Here is a 24,567-nt window from a genome sequence, read left to right as displayed (position 1 = left end):
TAGAATATGCTCTTTCCGCATCCACAATAAAAGACAAACATTTTTCAATAAAACAAGAGAGATATAATCGGCTGTGCCGAATCTTATATACCCTCCACTAAATTATACTTCAAAATAAGAATTTTAAATATTTTTTAAACAAACATTTTTTTTTTTCAAAGTTTTTTTTTAATTTTTTGAAAAAAAAAATTCAAATTGCTTTTTAAATTTTTTTTTGGTTTTTTCCATTTTTTTTTAATATTTAGCAAAAAAAAAACTTTTGGTGAGAAAAAAAAATCGGGTTCAAAAACATTTTTTCCGATTTTCAAATCCGCTATCTATAAGGATCCAGAATATATATACTTTATAGGAAAATTTTATTGTGAAAATTACAAACAATACAAAAAATAACACAAAAATAACAAATTGCAATCAAATCGTTCCATAAATGAGGGAGTAGGCGTGGCTTTAGCCATGATCATATAGCGCAGACATTTATTTAGCTATAATTTAAATGTGTTCAAATTCTCGAAATATTACTAAAGCTGCTGCTAGTATTCAACCCTTAACTGTATGTATGTTTATAAAATGTTTACTAGGTTACGTGCCACTCAAACGCCAAAGTCTTTTTCTCTATTTTAAGTTGGTTTCAGAATTTGCCAACTAATTTCCTAAAGGAAACACAATTCCTAAAACTGATTTCAATCATTATAATGAAATTATGTCAGCAAAAATAAAAAAAGGAGAAGAAGAAACATTAATTTATGAAATATGTATGTATGTGTTTGTGTTTGTATGTTTTTTTGTTTTGTTTTCATTTTATTTTCTCTATCAAGTTTGCTTAGTAATTAAGCGCTGCCAGATGTATGATTGACTAATGAATGCACAAATAATTAATTCAGCCATTCTGGTTACTCTGACTATAGGTCATCAACCGTTTTTTTTTATTATTATATAATAATCATTATTACAAACTAATTTTCTATTTCAATAATTATTATTATTAAGACCAAGTTAATTTATAATATTTTTATATACATACATTATGTACATAAAGTTTGTAACATATTATATACAAAAGTAACCTATTTCAAAATTATGCAACTTTTTTTTTTTTTTTTGCTTTTGCAAAAACCAGCAGGAGGAGAATGAAGAGAAATATGAAAACTGTACAAAAGAGAAAAATTAAAACCTGTCTTTTTACATAAACTTTATTTTCAAATATAAAACACATGCTTTTGTTTCGTTTATTTTTATAAATAAAAAAAAGAAACAAACTTTTTTTTAGTAGTTTACTTATTATAAATATGGACCGGATTTTTAAACATCTCGTGTGTGTTTTTTTTTTTTTTGAGGTTTTCATTTAGAGCATGTTTGTATAATTTTTTCATAGATACAGTAAAATAACGATTATTTGAAAATAAATAATTATTTATTTTAATAATAAATTTTGTTTAATATGTTTGGAACAAGAAATTAACTAAATTATCGTTACCAAAATAATAGACAAAAAATTAAGAAATTTTCTTCTTAATTTTTTTTTTTTATTTTATTGATAATCATTTTTTTCAAAATTTTCTTTTTAATGTTTTAAAAAAAAAATTAATTTATTAGTGAACAATAATTTATGTAATTGAGTTTAAAAATATTTTTCCCGATTTTGACCCATTTTAGGTCCAACTTACTATGGCCCTATATACTACGTCGTTGCAATTAATCCAGATATAGATCAAAAATCGATGTTTTTTACTTATATCTTCGGAAAGTTGGAAATTTTCTGGAATATTTATACGTTTTCTTTTTAAATTTACAATATTCCGATTCGTTGTAATGACCAAATTTATTGCTAATCGAATGAAAAAAATTCGAGAAATTAGGAACCCTACTAGGTAGTAAATTGGCTGTTATTAATTCCCAGATTTCTATTTAACATTGACATCAATAAAACTGAATTTGCCAATGAAAAAGAAAGACATTTTACTTCCTAATCTCAAAATTTGACCAATTTATTTTTAATTTTTGTCAGTCAGTCTGAAATACCTTTGTCTAAACAACAGTAAATATTGTTACTGCTAAAATATCGTTTAAAAAACATACATTTAAAACCGTTATCAAAAATAATCGTTACCGTTTTTCAGTTTTCTTTAAGTTTAATTCAATTAAACCTTTAATCGTTATTTCACTGTATGCATTTTTGCCCATACACTTAAAATAATAAAAATAAACTGGATTTAAGCAACATGAACCTGAACTTTATTTGAGTAATTTTTGAGATTTGTTGTTTATATTTATTGCAATTAGTTTAATAATTACGTTTAGTTTAACTAACTGGCTAGCCTTGCCAGATTTCAATAGGGAAATAATCAATAGTGCAGTTCAAATGAATTAAAAAAAAGTGTAACAAAAATCAAGGTTGGCTACCGTTACCGCTAAGCTATCGTACCACTAAAATACACTTTCAGCTCGACAACCTATCGTTACCGCAATAACTGCAATTACCGTTACCGATATAATCGTAAATTCTATAATTAATTTTAAATTTTGAAAATACATATTTTTCATTTCAATATGTAATTGAGTTTATTAAAATCTTCGGAATTTAAAATATAATTAATACCCAAATTAAAGTCATACCATTATCATTAAAATCTCGTTACCGAAATAATGCAACTACCGTTACCACTAAAATACCGTTATCGAATTTATCCAAATTAGCGTTACCGTTTTGAAACCTTGACAAAAACTCTAAAGCTTTATGTCACATTTATCTCTTGAATAGTCTTTCAGCTCGACTACAGTTCTAAAATACCGTTACCGAAATAGTCGAAAATACCGTCAGTTCTTAAATAAAGTTATTATTAAAACAATTTTAAATTATGAAAATACAAATTTTTGCTTAACATCTGATAATGTATATAATTTATTTCTCCAAGTGTTTACTATATACATATAAATGACCTATTGCAGAAAATATGTATGTTATTGTTTCTTTCATACATCATCATCTTCATCAAACCACTTTTGTTATATTATTTATCCACAATCTTGCTATGCATTAACTTAAAGCAAAAAATGTAATGAATCTATACATTCTCTGATTTTTTTTTAAAAAAGATTAAGTTCAATGATAGCAACGAGTATCGCAGATTGAAGCATACTACTGTTATTTAATATCGCTGCTAACGATTTAAGATTGTAATTAAGTTTATTTTTTTGTTGTTTACATTTACTTCATAATTATAAATATATATATTAGAAATTTTGTTATGAAATGCTTGAAAAAGAAATATTAGCTTTATTCCAGTAAGAGACATGTAAACCTGTCAAGTACTGGTTTAGATAAATTCATTTATTTCGTGATAAATATCTTAAATTTGAAGAAATTTTTGATGATTATGATTTTAATTTTTTTTTAAAAGAATATTAATATGAAATTGCTTTAAAATATTAAGCTTGTTCTTATGCAAATTTGTTTTCAATTTAGTGACGTTTTTATTTAAGGAATTTGCACATACAAAATTATTTGTACTTTTTCCACAAATATTTTAAACCTCAAACCACAGTCAAATGTACAAAAAGTGTAATTTTTAGAGGTCTTAACCACAAAATTGTATTAATTATATTTAAAAAACTCAAACGATTTAACAAATAAGCACGACTATTGATTATTAAAATAAAATATTTAATTAATAAAGTTCAAAAATTAATTAGTTCAATTTAAAAAAACTCATTATCATATTATTTATAATAAAAACCATCAGCATGGACAATTTGCTACATTTCGCGCAAGTTTTTACGCAAGGTAATAAGCAGGGGCGAATTCAAGCAAATTGAGGTGAATTCATTAATTTTTTTATGTATGGACTTTGACATTCGCTTGAAACTCAGAAATATCAGTGTAAAACTTTTATGCCAAGGCGAATTTATATAGCACAGCTGATTAATGTTGTTTAGATGTTTGAGCTGTCAATTATCTTGTAGAATAATCGTAAAAGTAACAAAAACAACAGGCATACTTTGACAGCTTAAACCACATAAACAAATTGCAAGTGGTTTTTGTAAATGTTGTACTTGTTGTAGAATCGACACCACCTGGTATATAAATCCGCCATGTATTATCCCATACAAAAATTTAAAGAACATTTTTTACAGTTTTTCTATAACGCATTTTGTGTATAACATTTTATATGGATTTGGGGGATTCAAACGGTCTCATATTAGGTCGTATTGTCATAATTTCATAAAATATTTTTTTAGTATAAAAAAATTTTTGTTGGGTTTTAAACAAAAAAATTATAAACTAATAAGACTTTTTGAGCTATGTTTATTGGTTTGTCATAAAATAACACTTTTTTGTTTGCAGAACAACAAGAATTTGTTTAATCTAAAAAAAATATTTTACGACATTATGACAATACGACCTAATAGCAGACCGTTTGAATCCCCCAATTGTGTATATAGAAAATGTTCTGTATAAGAGCTTTTTCTATAAAAAAAATGTGTATAACTGTTTTTTTTTTACTGAAAAATATGAGTATAAAAGTTTCTTTTCTATAAAAATGTGCGATATAATAGTTTTTTATAAAAAATTGTATGTGTAATAGTTTTGTCTCCAGAAAATTTTGTATACAACAGATTTTTTATAGAAAATGTTTTGTATAACAGTTTTTCATATAGAACATTTTTTGTATAACAGTTTTTTCTATAAAAAAAATTTGTGTATAATTATTTTTATTAAAAAGAGTGTTTTCTTCAGATAATATTGTTTATATGTTGTAATTAAAATTACATTCTTTCAATTTCATTTAATATTCTATACCAAGAATATGAAAAATAATACGTTCTGTTTATCACAAAGTATACAGAGGTGTCAAATTTGACAGTTCAAGAACACTAAAATCAGCTTTTTTTTAAATTGTTTCGATGGAAAGAGAAAACAAATTTGCGGTTTAATACAGACAGTGCGTTAAAACAAACAACAATATAAATAAGCACAAAACCAAACCGGTTGAAATTGTTTCGAGCGAAAGAGACAAATATATATTTTTTGTCGTGTCGCCTCTGTATACTTTGTGCTGTTTATTTGTAAAATCAATGTCGAAAAAGTACAATTTTTAATGAAAACGTACTTGTGTAAAGTATCTTCTATTTGCATTTCTGATATGTATCCTTCAATCTGGGCAGATCGCTTCACCCAAACTCTACAGCCCGAAAAGTAGTGGACTCATGAATTCAAAGGGACGACCTGTACCCATTCAAAAATTGTCGCTTCATATGAGACTCGAACATTAAAAGGCCAAGGCCCAAATAATGCCTCGTCCCATATTGCCTAGAAGCAAACCAGTCGAGCGATTAGCAAGACCGAATATGGTTTTCCTTACTTATTGTATTTAGGCACGAGTTCTACCAACAACAACTTGAACTACTTGTACACAAAATAATTTAAACACAATAGGAATTATAAGCATATCATTTTGATTGTTTGCTATTCAGCGAAATGTTGTGCGATCAGGGATGGAGAAAACAGTACCATTGCAATTTGTTTTTTAATTTTATTCTTAATTTTTTCAATTTGTTAATTGATGTGTTTTGCTATAACATCAATATTATTCTCATTATACCACTTCATAGTTATATTTGAGTAATGACAACTTGTCATTGAGTAATGACAACTTGTCATTGAGTAATGACAACTTGTCATTGAGTAATGAGAACTTGACTAAAACTTTGTATCAGATGTGTGATGTCTTATAAACGACAATAGCTTTTCCAAACTATCTTTTTATATATAATTCTGAAAATTCTTTAAAAACATTTCTGAAAATCTTGACTCTTATAACAGCAGCTGCGGATTGCCTGCCAAATTATTTCTAGATATTTGTTCACTAGCTTCTTTTTCCATTGTGTCTACACTTTTTAAAACTAAACATAATTAATGACTTGCAATTCATTGTAGAAAAGCGGTAGATTTGTTGTTAAAAACATATGTATATAAATCTTTTTCCATTTTGATAACTGGGAGCTTTGTTATGATTACTACAGCGCGTACGGATTTTAAGTGGCCACTTCTTTATTATTTAAAATGATTCTTACAATCTATTGATATCTATTTTTGAAAATAAAAACTATTTTTTGTATAATTAACGTAGTGATAAACTAAAATATTATGAACGTAATGTAATTATTAAAAAGTACTTTTTAAACAAGGTACAATTTCAAAATCCCAATTTTCCGTCCCTGAGCCAGATGGTAGATCAAGCTTTTTGTGCAATGATGTTTGGAAAATCAAAATGAAAACAAAACAGCAAAATTGCTTTTTTAAAAGCTTTATTTTGTTGAGTTAAACAACACAGTGACGTAAACAAAAACTTTTGCAAAAATGTGTGATGTAGAGTGATGCCAATTATTTAAAAGCGCGTGAACGGAGTATCTATATGTTACCTAGCGTTTACACATGCAAGTAACAGTTCGAAAAACACAATACATACATACTTTTGCACTAACACAATCACACATGCAGCCACTTGCAGCTCACTGCCTACTGAATTTAGGTGGACAGTGATTTTCGACACTTTCATACAAGTGATGACAAATAGAGTTGCCAATAAATAGCTTTTAAAAAATTTATCAGAAGGTGGTAAAATAATAATTATATTTTTAACTTATTTTATGTATTTTTGTAAAAGAAAATAGTACAAATGACCACTAATGCTTATCGTTTTCGTAAAAATAGCAATTTCATTAGTTTTAATAAATAAAATTGTTACTAATATCTATAAAAATTGTTAACCTAACATTTTCCCCAGAAATTTTTATATTTGAATATCATGGTAACACTTTATTGTTATGAATAAAAATAATAAAATTTGGTTTCAAGCCGCAAATGGACTTAAAAATAACAAATGCTGATATATAAAAGGTTTATTTATCGAATTAGCTGTAATATTCTTATATTTGTGGCATTTTGAAGACATCATTCTCCTTCGCTAACATTTACAAAATGAACTTTTACTTGCATGTGTAAACGCTCAAGCAACTTGTAGACATTTCGATGTATTTTCGACATTTTCGATAATAATACGTATTATCAACTTTCATCAATCTACTTGCATGTGTAAACGCAGCGTTAGGGTTAAACTTTTATTGTAGTTGTGCAAATCTCAAACTTTTTTGTTTTGAAGCAAATTCGATTTAATTCGTAAAATTGCGAAAAATATAAAATAACCAAGTCAATAATTATTTATATTTTTCTTTTATTCTTTATTTTTTGCTGTAACAATTTCAAAATTTCAGTTTTTTTAATTCAAGATTATTATGTACATATATGCAACATACGTACCAGCATAAGGTAATATAGAACCGAGACGTACTTGTCAAAAATATATTGTTGTTGTATCAGACATATGATTTGTTGTATTTTTGTTTGACAAATCAGAGTGTTTCGTCTCGTCTCTATGTATAATTCTATCTATATCAGTGATGTTCATCCCATACAACAATTGTTTAAAAAATTTAAACACATTTGTTACGCTCTTTTAAAGAGCGTAATAAATGTCTAATTTTTTCAGAAATTCAATAAGCATTGTTGTTGGTTGGTTTTTGGATGAAGCATAGCAAACACACGCGTTTCAATTACAATTGAACACAAAAAAACAAAGTTAAAAATAAATAAAAAATTTTAGAGTATTTCGGCCGTATAATGTATATTCTTTCATTTCCTTAAAATTTAAATTATATTCATTTAATAAATTGGTTTTATTTGACAAAAATTCTAAATTCAAACTTTCTTCATTTTGTTGTTATTTTAAGTGTTTGACATTATGTTTGCTGGGTAGCTCTCTCACCAAATATCTTCATTTTTATTTTTGAACATCACTGATCTATATGCATATAGTTTTTATAGTCTCGTTTTATTTTTTGCATATCATTTCATTTAGATTATTAAAAAAAACTATGCACTATTAGATTGTAGTAACTGGCCTTTTAGGCAAATATTTCTGTAATTTTTAGTAATTTAATTAAACAAAGACATTTTTTATTTAGTTGTTCTCTTCGTCATATAATAAGCAATTTAATTGAGTTTGCTTACGTACATCTTTTACTGCATTATCTAACATGTTTTAATAAAACTTTAATTACTTTAATTAAGCTCACTTACTGCCTGTTCAACAACATTTAATTTGCATAAATTTACAATGTTCTAAATTAATCTTTGCTTTTTTTTTTGTTTGTTTATAATGTTCTCTCTTGTTTACATTTCTCGCATTGTTTATGTTACTCATTTTTAAAATAACTGTTCTTTAAGTGATACTAGTCACTAGTGATGCCAACTATTTTATTTTGTTTTACTTGTCATTTTAATTTTCTTCCAAAATTATTTAAATACAAAAAACAAGTAAGAGTGCTATATTCGGCTGTGCCGAATCTTTTATACCCTTCACCAAATTATACATCAAAATTTTAAATATTTTTAGGTAAACAAAATTTAATTTTTTTTCCTGTTGTTTTTTTTCAATTTTTGGACAAAAAAAATTCGGGTTAATTAGAAAAAACAAGTAAGAGTGCTATATTCGGCTGTGCCGAATCTTATATACCCTTCACCAAATTATACTTAAAATTTTAAATATTTTTAGGTAAACAAAATTTAATTTTTTTTTAATTTTTTGGAAAATTTTTTTTTTTCGATTTTTATTTTTTTTTTAAATTTTAAAATTTTTTTTTTTTAAATTTTAAATTTTTTTTTTTGTTTTTTCAATTTTTTTTATGAAAAAAAATTCGGGTTTAACATTTTTTTTTTTTTATTTTGACCCATTGTAGGTCCAACTTACTATCCATATTGTCTATATTAATGTCTTAGTAATCCAGAAATCGAGGTTGTCTTGGTTTTTTCCTCATATCTCAGCCATTTCTGCACCGATTTTGCTGAAAGCATGTCTGACAGAATTATTGAAGATTTGGATCCCGAAGATATCTGTGGTCTTCAGAAAATTGATTTCAACAGACAGAAGGACAGACAGACAGAACATGGCTTAATCGACTCCGCTATCTATAAGGATCCAGAATATATATACTTTATAGGGTCGGAAATGAAAAATGTAGAAATTACAAACGGAATGACAAACTTATTATATACCCTTCTGACGAAGGTGAAGGGTATAATAAAACAAATTAGGGATAATGTAAAACCTACAAATATTTTGCCAATACTTTGACAGTCAATTTGATTTTATATTAAAGAGAGTGCCAAAAAAAATGTATTTTAGCTTATTTATTAAGCTTCTAAGTTCTATACCGCATTGCAATCTGCAACTTTATGCGACTTCAACCCAACATTAGCTTTGGCTCTACGCACAAAAGAATCGAGAGCATTTAACTTTACGAGCTGCTTTTCTGATAGAATCGTACGGTGGTCTTCGAAAGATTTGTTCGACTTATTTTGCCTTACCAATATCTCTTAGACCTTTCTTTCTTCCTGATCCAGGTTTTCATTCAATGTTAAAGTCTTCTTTATTCTGTTTAATGGCTTTTGAAATAGTGTGACGATGAACCTTTAAATCTTTTGCTATTTTTTTAAATATCATATTGGATTTGAAAGAATATTGGATTTTTTACGAAAAGTTTTAATTATTTTTTCATATTGGATTTGAAAGAATATTGGATTTTTTACGAAAAGTTTTAATTATTTTTTCACGTGCTTTTTTTCGTTGACCATTTTGACTGAAATAACAGTTGAAAATTAATGATTTAGTACATATAATATATAACATATTTTTAAAAGCTAACGTGACTAAAAAAAGAATGTGTTGGACCATGGATAAGTTTTGACTGGAATAGTGTATATAAATAATGTTTTATCGATTCACCCTTTAGTTTTCCAAATAGTTTACATTGCATTGTCATTCACTGCACAATATATACTTGTATGAGTCTACGACCAATAAAAAATAATAATTTGTTGGACCAAGGATATTTTTTGGCAGGAATAGTGTGTTTAGACTCACCCTTTAGTTTCCATTGTATTGTATTTTATGAGTATATGACCAATATACCCCTATCTTTTTGGTGGTGAGTATAAAAATATCTAAAGATCCGATCTGTCAATCAAATACCCATCCCTAAAATACACTAATACATTTGCCCTTTTTCTTAAATTCAATTTTTAAAATGCATAAGTAATATTACGAAACGCCTAAATCAACGAAATAAATATTGAGAGTTTGTTATTGGATAATTCAACGACATGCTATAAATCTGTCATGCCATGACGTTTGCATCAACGAAAATCTTTGTGATTGCGGTGAGAATTTGAAAATAAAAATTAATTAAACTTATTAACAAACAATTGATAAAATTAATATTAAACACACAGCTTTGTAGTATAGGTATTTAAAATATTTCCACTTCTGGAAGTGACGTAAAAAATGCAATAATGTTAATAAATTGTAATTAGAAATAAATGCCGCAAAGAGATCAGAGGGCAAAATTTAATGTCTGGAACGTTATATTTGCACCACTTTATTAAGAGTAATAACAGTTTTTAAGTGTTAAATTAAAAGTAATTAAAATTAATACAATATATTTTAATACAATAATAATAATACCTAGTACTTTTCTGTTAGACCTTAAACTCAAAACAATTTACATATTTTTAATTAAAAATATGTATGGAAAATTTTGTACAAATTACAATTATTGATTGTTGATTCTATTTATTTAATCTATATAATTTCTCAACAACACAAATAATTACAATATTAAAAAAACAATTTGTTTTGCTAACATTGAACAAATTGCATAAAAAAAGAGAAAATTGTATGCAGAATATATTAAGATAATAAAAATTCAAATTAAAACATGTCTATGGGAGAGTTCATTAAGTGGGCAAACAAAATTTGGTTTTATAAACGTATTTTTGAATTAAATAGGTACTTGATATTTTTCCTCAAACTAAAAATTGCATTGACAATGGAATTTTTCGTATGCTTTTGTGACATTAAGGTTCAAATTAGTTTTATACATAATTCAAAGGTTTCCGGTTTGAATATGAATTTATATTTTAATTGATTTGTGCAGTTAGGTAATTGCGTGCTTTTTGCACTTCATGCCACAACTATTTGCATTTTCCAGCGCGAGCCATATATGTTACCACGATGTTTTTGTTGAAAAAGTATTCGGAACAGCAAAAAATAAAATTACATAAATTCGTGCTCGTTTGACGCTCATTAATATGTTATGAAAATTAAATGTGATCCCCAATTGCAAGGGTCAGTATAATTCATTAATTCTTTTTGTTATCTATAAATTAAAGAAAATAGTAAATAAAAAATATCCGAAACCAACTGTTAATCTCATATAACAGGTGCAACAATGTATACTACTTTGAAAGCTCTTCAAAAATATGCGTCTCATTAATTTAAAATCACTATATAAATTAATCGTAATAATAGATCATAAAAAATCAAATAACTTGAAATAATTTTTGTTTTATAACTTTATCAAAAATACCACAAATCAAACCACAAAAACTAGCCACAAACAATTTGTATCAATGACTAATTATAATTAGCAAGTAAATAATACTGATAAGAATTTATTTATTTAGTTTGAGGAGGCATTATAAGTTTATGATAAGGGTGGTTACAAGAAAGGGTAAACTTTGTTCATTATACATAAATAAATCAAAAGTTAATATAAAAATCGAATAATGATTTATTTCATAAGCTGTGGGAATTTTTAAATTATGAGATAGCTTACAAATGGAATTTTTTCTCAAAGCTAAGCAAAGAACAACAAAAATATGGCAACATCTTAACAAATAACGGTTTTGCTTAGTTTCTTTCACTCTCTCTATTATTTGAATTTCGCCATATTGAAAGAGAGAGTTACAAAAAAAAATCTAAACTATTTCCAGTGTTGCAAAGACTTAAACATTTAACAATTGCAATTCTGCGTTTTTTGTTGTTGGATTAAAAAAAAACCTACGACACTTTGCATTTGCAATTTTTCAAGACATTTTGCACCAAAAAAAGTGAGCTACGCTCATGTATTCGTTCAATTTGTGCATTACTGTGCAGTTGAATAATTGTGAATAATAATTTTTAAACATTTATATTGAAAATTTACTTCTTAGCCAAATTTACTTTATGCAGCAAAAAAATCGATACTAGATACCTTCTAACATGCACAAGTTTAATATCTCGCTTTAAAACACATCAATCATATATAATCGATTTCTAACTCAATTTTCATAAAAATATTGAGTATTTCAAACCAGTAATGAAGGAACATAATATTAAAATATTATGAGCAATTTTTAATAAAAGCTAATTTAATATGTTATGTTGTAGGTTTAGTTAGTTGTATTCCTAAAAAAGTACATTACCTTTAAATATTTGTTATCCTAAGATTTACCATTTATATTATTTTTTTTCTAAATATGTAAATATGTAATTTTATTATAACCACATGACCGCCAAATGAAATAAAATTTATAAATTAGGTGTATAATTCAATGTTTTTATTATACTGACTCATATTAGTCTGAAAATGTTTTTTTTTCTTTGCTACACTTAATTAATACTTTTCCATAAAAGTCTCGTGTTTTATTTTCTTTTTCTTTATGTTCTTTTAAATTTTGCGAACATTAATATGTATTATTGGATATTTGGCTGTTAATGTTCTAAACTTTCAAAAAAAAATAAATGGTTTATTTTCAGCAAAAATAATAAAAGTGTAATAATTTTTCTAAACACGTTTTGGGGAATTTCTTAAAGATTTATTTACATATTTATTAATACAATTAATAGGTATGTATTATGTTTTAATTATACACATTAGGGAAGTTCATAAGCTATAGATATTATTAAAGACAAATTTTATTATTTTATTATTGTTTGTTTAATCCCATATACAATTTTAGCAAAACCGCTTAAACCATATGATTCGATGCAACACTGTTGTGTGTCTTAGCTTAATATAGTATTGTGTCTTCGCTAAACTGTCTCTAGATTTGCATCTCTCTCTCTCTCTCTTTCAATATGGCGATTCGCCATTGGCGAAATGAAAATAGTAAAGGAAGTAAAAAATAAAATAAAAAATTACAAAGAAAAGTGCGTTCACACTCAATGACAAAAATTGCATATGTAAGATTTTGCAATCTAAAAAAACTCTTTTGTGCAAAATGTTATTGTTAAAATTGCCTGACCTCGAAGTTTTGAATAAAAATATAGTACATACGTATATTATATAGATACATAACTTTACTTGTTGTAAATATCCAATTGTGTGGTTATATTAATATTATTCCTCCATTGAACTTCTTGTAAGTAAATAGTGATTATCCCATTCAAAAGGATCACAGAATTAAAGTGTATTTTTATAGTAAATTATTTATAACTAATACAAGTTTAAGCAAAAATTAAATCCCCATGGAAGTTATAAATAAAGAGAATCTATCATATAGATTTAAAAACAACTCGGAAAGTTTGTTTGTTTCATGCGCCAAATCAGTAATCTGGCGACAAAACATCACAATACATATTATTTAAAAATAACATCAAACTGTTTTGAAAATTAAACAGCACTGAAACCATTTTAATTCAGTACTATTTAATTTATGATAATTTGTCTAATTGTTTTTATGTATTTTTCCAGATTTATGTTTGAGATTTTTCTAAACACTAATAAAATTATAATTCAAATAAGGAAATTACAAATAATTGTTGTTTATTAAGTACATAATACAATAAATATACTTCCTAACAACAAGCAATTGGCAATAAAACAAAAAACTCTAGTAAATAATATAAATATGTATGTACTAACTAGAAATGTAATAAACATCTTGTAAATACATTAAATATTTGCATAGAATTTGTCTAGAAAATATTCCTGTCGGTCATTGTTGACAATTCACAGAAAAGCACAACTTAAATGAAATAAATATTTGTTTTGAAAGTGTTTTTTCTTCTCATTTTCAATTTAAAAAAATAATTGTAAAAAAAAACAAAAATCTTAAAACCTCTACAAATATTTAACATTCAATGTCGTATTGATTTGCTAAATAATGGAGATTTTTTTGTTCTTAAATTAATATGAGTACATATTTAAATAGAAATTAAATCTAATATTTATTTAAACTATTTTGTGTGTACATGTTATTAAGATTTAATTGTTAAACATTGTTTTAAAATAAAAAAAAAATAATAATTCTTATTTTCTTTTTAATTTACAGATTTCAATTACGTGGTCCCTTAATTATATGGAATACCATGCTGGCCATGTTTAGTATTATGGGAGCGTTCCGTACAGCTCCAGAACTTATACATGTGTTACGTCATTATGGAATTTTCCATTCCGTTTGTGTTCCTAGGTAAGTTGTTAAATATATCAATATAGATAATGGTGCATCACTGGTGCAGTGAGCTGCCATATTTAGTAGCAGAAAATTAAAAGTGTGGCATTTTTAGCATTTTTATAATAACCCTAGGTCTCCATGTAGCAATATTTATTGCCGCAATTGTCAAATTTGATTGCGTCCTTAAAATTTCGATGTGTAGACCGCAATTGCCATATGTGCTGTTGTTCTGCCGACGTATTTGCCTGTGCTTAGCAATAAAAATTGCTATGTGGAGACCTAGGGTTAACATTTAGTGTGCGTTTAAATCTAGTTTAAAAATATTCTGGAAAATTACAATAAATAAACAACTTTCAATTCCTTTCAATTATTTAAAATCCCTATAAACAAAATCTGTCTGCTTTTGTTTTGTTTAAATTTAATTAAACATCAATTAGTAGTAATTTAATATAGATTATACAACGACTTTGTAATATTTGTATTAAAATATTAACCACTCAAAACCAGCATCATCAATTGACGTACTTAATATCCTTGACCACTCTGTTTATTTGTTTTACTTTTGATTTTGTTAACCAAAAAATTCCACAGCGCAGCTAAATAGTCCCTTTACTTTTACATTTTGCAACAGTTAAATGCGTTAATGATGAATGGAAGTTTTCCATTTATATTTAAGCATCTAGTTAATTTGTAGTTAATTTTAAATATGTTAACGTCTAGATAAATAAACCAGTTTTTTATACGTTCTGACGACACAACCAAATTGTATAAGTTTGTTGTTGATGTGCCGGATGCCGGTAGTATTATTAGCAATGATAGGGGAAATAATTAAGTTTACACCTTATTTAACGAGTTTCAAAATGTGGACTGAAATGAGAGACATTTTAAAACACAAACTACTAATCCAAGTGTATATAAAAATTTCCCAGATCACGGAGCAACTAAAATATTAACAGATTTTCCAAATTTTTAGAGGATAATTTAACTAAATTGCTTAGATATACAGTGGTTGTCAATACAATGGAAATTTTACGTAAATTTATTCAAATTTTTTAAAAGTTTTAAATATTTTTTCGCGTACATTTTTTCGGTGACCATTTTGACTGAAATAACAATTGAAAATAAATGATTTAGATAAAAAAGCCAACTAACGTGATTAAAAAAAGAATAATTTGTTGTACCAAGGATAAGTTTTGGCTGGAATAGTGTGTATAAGTTTTTTCTGACTCACTCTTTATCTTACCCCCATTAACACGAAATCTGGTTAGGTGTTAACTAATAGTTATAGTGTAGGTTAATATTATTTTTGTTTGAAAACTGTCAGTATAACTATTAGTTAATACATACCCAGGCTTCGTGTTAATGGGGGTTAGAAATATAATTGTAAATGTTTTGGTAATTTTTAAGATGAACTTATAGAATATAGTTTTCAAAAAAGGTTCCATTGTATTGTCAACCACTGAAAGTTAGCTGGCCAATGCTGCTCCTTTAAACATAATTAATAAATAACCTGGAAAATAACATTAAAAGCTCTTACAGCTAATGAGCAACTTTAAATTCCTTACAATTATTTAAAAACTCTGAGAATAAATATAAATTAGTCGTAATTTCAACGACTTTATAATATTTGTATTAAAATAATAACCACTCAAAAACAGCATCATCAATTGACGCACTTAATCTTCTTGACTTTGATCATTCAGTTTAATTGTTTTACTTTTGATTTTGTTCAACAAAAAATTCCACAACATTTTTTTTTCAAGTTTTATTACTACAGCGTAACTAAAGTCCTTTTACTTTTACATTTTGAAACAGTTATGCGTTAATAATGAAGGACGGTTTTCATTTTTAATTTAGAATTTAGTTAATTTGTATTTTATTATAAATATGTAAACGTCTAGATATAGAAACCAGTTTTATGCGTTCAGACAACACAAAAAAAATTTATAAATTTGTTGTTTTTTTCGTGTTGTGCCGGGTGCCGCATCATGCCGGTAGTAATATTAGTTATGGTAGGGGAAATAATTATGAACTCAGTTGTCAATTTGGCACGTAGAATCAACTATCAAACACATTGTTAACCCTAATAACGTCTTCTGAAATTAGTGACCCTAGACTGGTTCAAGAATCTATGAAACTTTCCATTTCTTTTGAATACAGGATATTGAACCAAAAAATTGTACTTAGACAATGGATAACTCAAAACAGTTGTCTTCCTTTTTCCAATGATGTTTTAAGCCAACGATAAACCTCAAATTAAAATTGTTTTTGTATGAGAACTGTTAGTTTATCGGCACGATAAAAAAATAAACAGAGATTGAGAAAATAGGGGTTAGTATGTTTAACAACACATACAAAAATCTGTCCTGATTAAATTCTTAAACGATAATTTAACTAACATACCTAGATCAATGGATATCCGCTTTCTTCCATATCTGGCTTCGCATTAATTAATTCGAATTGAGATTAATTTACAAAAATCTTAATTCGATATTAAAAAAATTCAGACGTTCATTCCATAAATACATTCCCAGCATCTAATTCTTTAACTTTATTCAAAGGCTTTTTTATTTAAATAGAATTCATTCATCGTTGAATTAATTCATAACAGATTCAACTTTTTGATTAAATTTTTGTTAATTCAAATCTAATACAAATTGAATTAAAAACTTTTTCTTCATTTGTTTCATTTGAATTTTAGGATTTGAATTCAAGAAAATTTTAATGATTCAATAAGGAATTAATTCATAAGGAATGAATTCAATACATTTGAATTACAAAGGAATTAAGCCTATAAATTAATTCATAATGAATTCATTAACGAAATGGTTAAAAGATACAAATTATTTAGATTTCGAAAATGGAATTAAGAATTATTTCATTCGAACCTTTAGCAATATTCACATTAAAATTTTAACAAAAAATTAGGACTGTGCAACCTTTAATAATTTCCCCACACTGTTGCAAATTTATGTGAGAATGTGTTTTTTTATTCTTTCGTTTTTAACTGTTTGTATTTATTTAATAAGAATATTGAACTTGACTTTCAGACAAAAAGTTTTTAAATTATAAGTGTTATTAAGATTTTAATGGTTTAACGGAATTTTTCATTTATTAAGTTTATATTGTATAATAACAATATGATTAATTTCTATTACACTTTTTCTCTATTACAGTTACATAGAACAAGATCGTGTCTGTGGTTTCTGGACATGGTTATTTGTGTTATCGAAATTGCCCGAATTAGGCGATACCATCTTTATAGTGTTGCGCAAACAGCCATTGATCTTCCTGCACTGGTACCATCACATCACCGTACTCATCTATTCATGGTTCTCATACACCGAATATACCTCATCGGCCCGCTGGTTCATTGTCATGAATTACTGTGTACATTCTGTAATGTATTCGTACTATGCCCTTAAAGCGGCCCGCTTCAATCCACCCCGTTTTATTGCCATGATTATAACGTCACTGCAGTTGACCCAAATGATTATTGGCTGTGCCATTAATGTGTGGGCCAATGGTTTCCTGAAGACCCATGGACCCCAGTCGTGTAATATATCGCAGACAAACATTAATTTGTCCATTGCCATGTACTTCAGTTATTTTGTATTGTTTGCAAGATTCTTCTATAAGACCTACTTGTCGCCGGAGGGCAGTAAGAGCAGACGTATGGCTGCATCTTTGGCTGCACAAAATTCCGCCAAACTATCGACCTCACCTAAAACGACGATGACAACCACATCCTTGTCAGCAACAACGAATGATAATGCAACTGGACATTTGCTTAAATCGAAAGTGCAGTAAATGTATATAAAGACACTTTAATCAGGGGAAATTAAAATAAAATGTTTTAAGGTATCTTTAATCTCTAATTAAATTAATTTAAATAACACACACACACACACAAAAAACACTATATTTATTTCTGGTCTTAAACAAAAAAAATAATAAAAACCAAACACAAAAATGAAAGAAATCTACAATTATTATTATTACGAGTAATATACATAAATATATTTTGTTGTTCTTTAAAACCAAACACTTATAGGGGGGTTGGAATTGAAAATATTTTACTTAAAAATATATATACTTTTTTTTAAAAAAAAAATACCGAAAATAATATTTAATTTACAAATATTTAAAATGTATGTCAATTTTTATACAAAAACTCCCTTTGCCTCTGGATATTTTTGAGAGTGTAAGAGAAGTATTATTAAAAGTATAAGAGAATGTTTAATATAGTTTTGTGTTTTGTATAAAAATGAAAAATAATGTTTCAAAACTAAGAACAAATTAATAAGAAATGGTGTTTTCGTAAATGTAACCGTAATTGTGCATCACTGCGAGAAATAATATAAGTTTAGGGGACGAAAAAGCATAACCTTGGCATCACTGCTGTACGTCAATTGTTGTGATGGGCAGTGATGCCAAACATTTCTGCCGCCACCGCTTGAATTTATTTACAGTTACATCAGTGAGGTATTAATTTACAGCATGAAACATGTTGAGTATAGAAAAATGGCCACTTTGGAACCAAAATTAAAGATTTATGAACAAAGTTTTGAAAAAGTTACAAACAGGCAGATTAACTGTTTAATTTTATGCACTGTTCTAGTCATGTCAACTTTATTGATTTATAATTAACAAATTTATTTGTAAAATAAGAACCTACATTTAAATTTTTTAAAAATCTATTTTTTTACTAAATTTTTAATTCTGAACTTTATGACACATACTACAAAATAGCTTTGAAAATGTATTCATTAAATTTTTCATCAATTTAAATCTATTACAAAAAGTCTTAAGTCAATATTTTTCAATTCATTTTGTAAATAATTAAAGGCAAAACAATAGCAAAACTGAATAAAAAAACATATTTTAATTCAAAAATAATCATTCAAATGTTGAATGAATTCTATTATGAATTAATTTAACGAATGAATTCAATTTAAATAAAAGCCTTTGAATGACGCTAAAGGATTAGATGTTATTAATGAATTTAATAAATGGCTGATATTTTTTAATTCCGAATTAAGGGTCTGATTTAGAAACACGAAAGTAAATCCATTTTCAATTTTCTGTATTAAAATCACTCTGCTTTTAAATAATTTTTGAGTGTTTTTCATAAAAAAATTTGAAAATGGTTTTCCTTTCGTATTTCTGAATCGGCCCTAAGATATTAATGAAATAGGCTCAAATTTAATAAATTAATTCGAAACTGTGTAACTAAATATTGTCAATTCCAAAAAAAAGATGATATTCCCGGAAATTCCCAGAATCATTTTCCCAATTACGATCCTACAAGGAATAATCTCGTGATTGAGTAAATTGGGAAATTAAAACTAACTATATTAAATTTAATTTAATTGACATTATCATTGTCAACATGTTAACACATTTAGAACAGTGAAGTGAAATGTCAGTCTTGGAACTAGTGCCTTTAAAAAAACTGACAAATTTCCCACATGGATTGGCAACATTTTCCCAGACAAACCACTTAGTTTTCCGTACATTACCTAATTGCAGTTACATTTCCAAGAGTGGCCATAACTTATATAAAACCAATTGAGAAAAAAAATGTTTCATTATTGTATTTTTTACTAATATATTTTCTATATTTGTATATTAAATAGTATTTTTTACTAATGTATACAAATTATTATGGACAAAAAGAAGCCACAAACAAGGAGTATACAAATCTATGCTTAAACTAACAGAAATATTTGTAATTTTGCAGAAGGACTGTAAGGGAAAAAGCTCTTTACAAAGTTACAAAGTTTCTGTATAAAATTAACAATTATTGAGGAATATTTTTTATTGAGAAGAGAAATACAAATAAAAAATTTAATAAAAACATATTTTTCAATTTAAATATTTATTAAAAACGATTTAAAAAAAAATAAACAAAAACATCACATGCCAGGGTGACATAGAAACAAAGTAAAATTGTTAAAAACTTGTATTTAAAAAAAAGGAAACCAAACTTTCAACAGTAATTATATATAAATATAACATTTAAACAAACATTTTTCAACAATTTTTTCCAAATATCTAGCTTTAATGCTATGTTTAGTTGTGGAGGTTAGAAAGAGAGCACAAAATTAGTTTAAATGTCAAAATGACAGCAGTCATATTATTTCAAGCACAAAACTGTCTAGATGTTTAACAATGCATACAATTTTAATAAAAATTAATATTTACTTAAAGCATTTACGAGTACAAACATTATTCTAAATCAAAATATTAAAAAAAATCTAAAATTAGTACTCGAAAATTAAACGTTGTGATAACATTTTCTGCTCTAATTGAAATATTAAGTTTCAAAACAAAACAAAATTAGAATTTCAAATCATTCACTTTTCACACTTGACTCAGAGTTTAATAAACCTTTTTTCCAAAACTAAACAAAGCATTAAGCCCGAAACCGTATTTTAATAAAACACGTATTTTTCATAGAGAAAATAAATATTTATATATTTAATTGAAAATAAAACAAACAAACAAAATTAGTAAAACAAAAACCTTAATACGAGTATGTAATTTTTGTAATAGTTTTCAAACAAAAAAACAAATAAAATAGAAAAAACTCAGTATTTTGAAAAACAAATATAAATAAAAAAAAAACTAATTTAAAAAATTACATTTTAATAAATTACAAACAAAACAAAATAAATATTGTTCCATTGTATAAAACTAAATAATTAGGTAAAAATACATTCTAATTAGAAATGTATCAAGGTTTAAAAGGTTATTTAACAAAAACAAAATAAAAACATTTTAAGTAATTAGGTTTTTTTGTAAAAAAAAAAACAAAACAAACAACAAAGAATTGAAACAATTATAATTGCTTTTACCTTGTATTAATTAATGAAAATTAGAATTGAAATTTCGATTTCTAAACCACAATAATTATATATTCAAATAGTCAATGTTTATTGAGTTTATATTTGTTCAAATACACTTTTGTTCATGTATGCATGTTTTAAAATCAATTTTAAATTATCACAAAATCCAAAATATTTAAATAATTTCGACACATTCTTTCGATTAGTATAACAAACACCACAGCATTTCTACATATTAAAACTACATGAGTAATTTCTTGTCAAACTGGCTGGCCAACTTGTCAAAGTTAAAAATTTTACCAAAAATCGCTAGTTTTGACCTGACTCAATGACTGAAATATTTTGTAAAATATTTTCTTAAAAATTCCATTATATCGTAACTTCTTCTCTATTCGCACTTACTATATTTCTTTCTTTTTGACTAAAATATACAATAATAATATATGTACGTATGTATTAGTTTTTAGGGCTGAGGTTTTAATCTAAATTTGAAAACATACAACAATACATTTAAAATTATTACACATAATTATTAATATTATTATTTAATTTTAATTTATATAACTGTAGTTTTTAAGTATATCATCTGTAAATTTCTTTTTTTTTATTTTAATTGTTGAATGAAAAGCGCAAATATTTTTTTTATTATTATTTTTCCGGAATAAAGAAATAAATGAACAAATTTTTTGAAACACAAACAACTAAATGAAGTTTTATTTATTAACTATCTACAAATGAATTTACTGATTGGATTCTGGCTGGTTTCATGTATAATCTATATGATTATGTTTGGATAAGAACACACAACTCAATGAAATCGGCGAAAACTAGATCAATTCTAAATGCTAGTGAAAATAATACTAGATCCTCTCTGTCACATTCAGATATCCAAAAGATCACATAGTCTGTACCCGAAGTCTCAGAGAGATCGTTCAGTATATTTATATATGTATATTCAGAAATCGGTATCTTAAAAAATGTAGAGGTGGGAATTCACAAAGGAGATGAACATTTTTTTTATTTATCTCGACGATCAAGGCGACTGTAACAGTTAAAGGTAAGTCCGAGGCTGTTTGGAGAGAAATACACAAATTTATAAAATGATTTCAGTGTTTAAAACAATATTTTTCAGTTAGCTGGACCTCGAGGGAGCTATACAATCATCGATTTCAAAATGTTTGCAAGCAGCAGCGATAGACGATCTTGAAAACGACGATTTTGTATGTCTGAAATACTGTTTGAACGCTATAATTGAAATTCATTTTTGCACCGAATCATTACTTGAGATGAAAAATTGATCCATTACGATAACCCGAAGCGTAAGAGATCGTATATGAAGCGCAACCAACCAGCCGAATCGACACCAAAGCCAAATATTCGGGGTTGTCATAGAATCCAATCGGTTTTGAAAACGACTAAAAAGTACATTTGTCTTGAAATGAAATATCCATTTCCCTCGGAGGGAAAATTGCTATTCCATGAACTTTTCATTCACAATAGTTGATTTTGTTCGTAACAGTTGCTTATTGTTTAAAAAATTACATTTAAAAATTTCACAACATGGGGAATTATTTCACGTGAACAAAGTGATGAACGAGAAATGGGAACATATTTTATGTGAAATATTGATTCGCGATGGGGTGCATTTGTTGACAGAAAGATGGGAAAAGGTCATAGATAACAATGGTCAATAAGTCATATACCCAATAATACAAAAAACCAAATATCTTAAAAGGAAAAAAATAATAGACAATTCATTATTCAAATGGAATATTATCATATAAATAATGGCAATCCGAAGAAAGCAGTATTTTCAGGTCCTGCAAATGCTGCAGGATATTTAGAAATTTTTATTCTTTCAAAATGCAAATTCTGAATTTTTGTCAGCCCGTTGTGGGAGAACCTTATAATTGCCTTTAATGCCTGTTTTAAAATAAATGGTTCCCGATGAGGAATCATATTAACCGTAGGGTCTCCCGATATTCTTCAACGGAATATTGAAATTTTATCTGTTTGACAATTTCTCTATTGTATATGATTTTCAATAATTTAATCAAATAATTTTTTTATTATCCACCACGTTCTGTAAACCGAATCCGAGTAATGTTTTTCAAACTAACCTGTTTCACTGTACACTAGGGCGGGTCGATTTTTTTTCACGAAAAATCGTATAGCAGAAACGCAATCTACGGAAAATTCTAAGAAATTTTCCCCAAGAAACCATAAGTCTAAAATCAAATCCTATCATGCGCATTTCGTCTTTTATCCAATGATATTTCAATATTTTTTTATTGGATAAAAGAAGAAATGCGCAAGATAGGATTTGATTTTAGACCTATGGTTTCTCGAAGAAAATTTCTTAGAATTTTCAGTAGATTGCGTTTCTGCTATACGATTTATTACTTTTTGATCGTCCATACAAATCGACTCGGGCCAAATTACCGCATTCATATCGAGTAAAATTTATCGTAATTTTCCTATTTGAGATTATGGCATTCGATAACGAGCAAGAAATTTAGTTCATTTTATAATAATTTCGATATCGAAATCATTTTTCGATACGATAGGTATCGACCTACTGTACACAATTATACGATTTGTATATTCCCAAATTCGAATATTTGGTCGTCTCCAACTACTCGGCTGATTAATGACTCTTTCAAAAAGACAAATTATTAAATAATAAATTAATCTCTGAACCCTATATTTTGCTTTTATTGTTCCATGTTCTAAATTTAAAAGACATTAAACTTAATTTTGTAATTAAATAATATATATTTGCTTTAATCCATTAAATTGATGTTTAATACACAGACGATATATTTATTTAATCATGTTGTTTGTAGTACATGCATTAAATATTTAATATTAAATGAAGTTGTTTAGTATAAACAACTCACAGGAAGTTAAATTTTGCTTTTAAATGAAAACAATAATAATGTTAGCAATTTAAACAACATTCCATAAAATAATAAAATAAAAAGCAGTATACGAATTTTTTAAATAAAAAACCAAATATATTTTTATGTTTTTTTTTATATAATATTAAATAATATTCATAACCGTATGTTTTCCTTGAAATAATTAAGAAAAATTGAGTAACTATATAAAAATTAAAACAAGATTTAATTAAATAATAAAAATTGAAATGTTTAAATAGTTTTGGTTTAAGTATTTTTTTTTTTCGTTTATGTATTTTTTTTATCTTTTGAAAACATCCATCTATGGTTAAATATAGTAAGAGTGTTTCTATTTGTTTTGACATTTATTACATTTAATTGATACATTTTCATTGTTATTTCTTTTTTTACTTTTAATATTTGTTTAATTAGTTTGGTTTTAAATATAGTTGAGAAAGAATTGCAGGGTGTAAAGTGTATG

At 26.4% G+C, this 24,567-nt stretch overlaps 1 protein-coding gene and 1 non-coding gene across 2 annotated transcripts in view; one reads left to right on the top strand and one right to left on the bottom strand.

Moving 5' to 3' along the window:
- Baldspot (elongation of very long chain fatty acids protein baldspot) overlaps positions 1–21,892 on the top strand; it is a 48,350-nt gene extending 26,458 nt beyond the window's left edge. Inside the window, exons 3-4 of the mRNA XM_065504575.1 lie at positions 14,213–14,350; positions 17,512–21,892. Coding sequence (XP_065360647.1) covers positions 14,213–14,350; positions 17,512–18,145 — 772 coding nt within the window. The 3' untranslated portion in view covers positions 18,146–21,892. The remainder of the gene's footprint in view (positions 1–14,212; positions 14,351–17,511) is intronic.
- Positions 5,157–5,377, bottom strand: LOC135956101 (U12 minor spliceosomal RNA). The gene has a single exon (XR_010576342.1). It is a non-coding gene; the product is annotated as a U12 minor spliceosomal RNA (small nuclear RNA).
- Positions 21,893–24,567: the final 2,675 nt, after the last annotated feature.

Source organism: Calliphora vicina, chromosome 3, assembly GCF_958450345.1.
Source record: "Calliphora vicina chromosome 3, idCalVici1.1, whole genome shotgun sequence".
Classification (NCBI taxonomy): domain Eukaryota; kingdom Metazoa; phylum Arthropoda; class Insecta; order Diptera; family Calliphoridae; genus Calliphora; species Calliphora vicina.
This window is presented reverse-complemented; position numbering and strand designations above follow the sequence as displayed.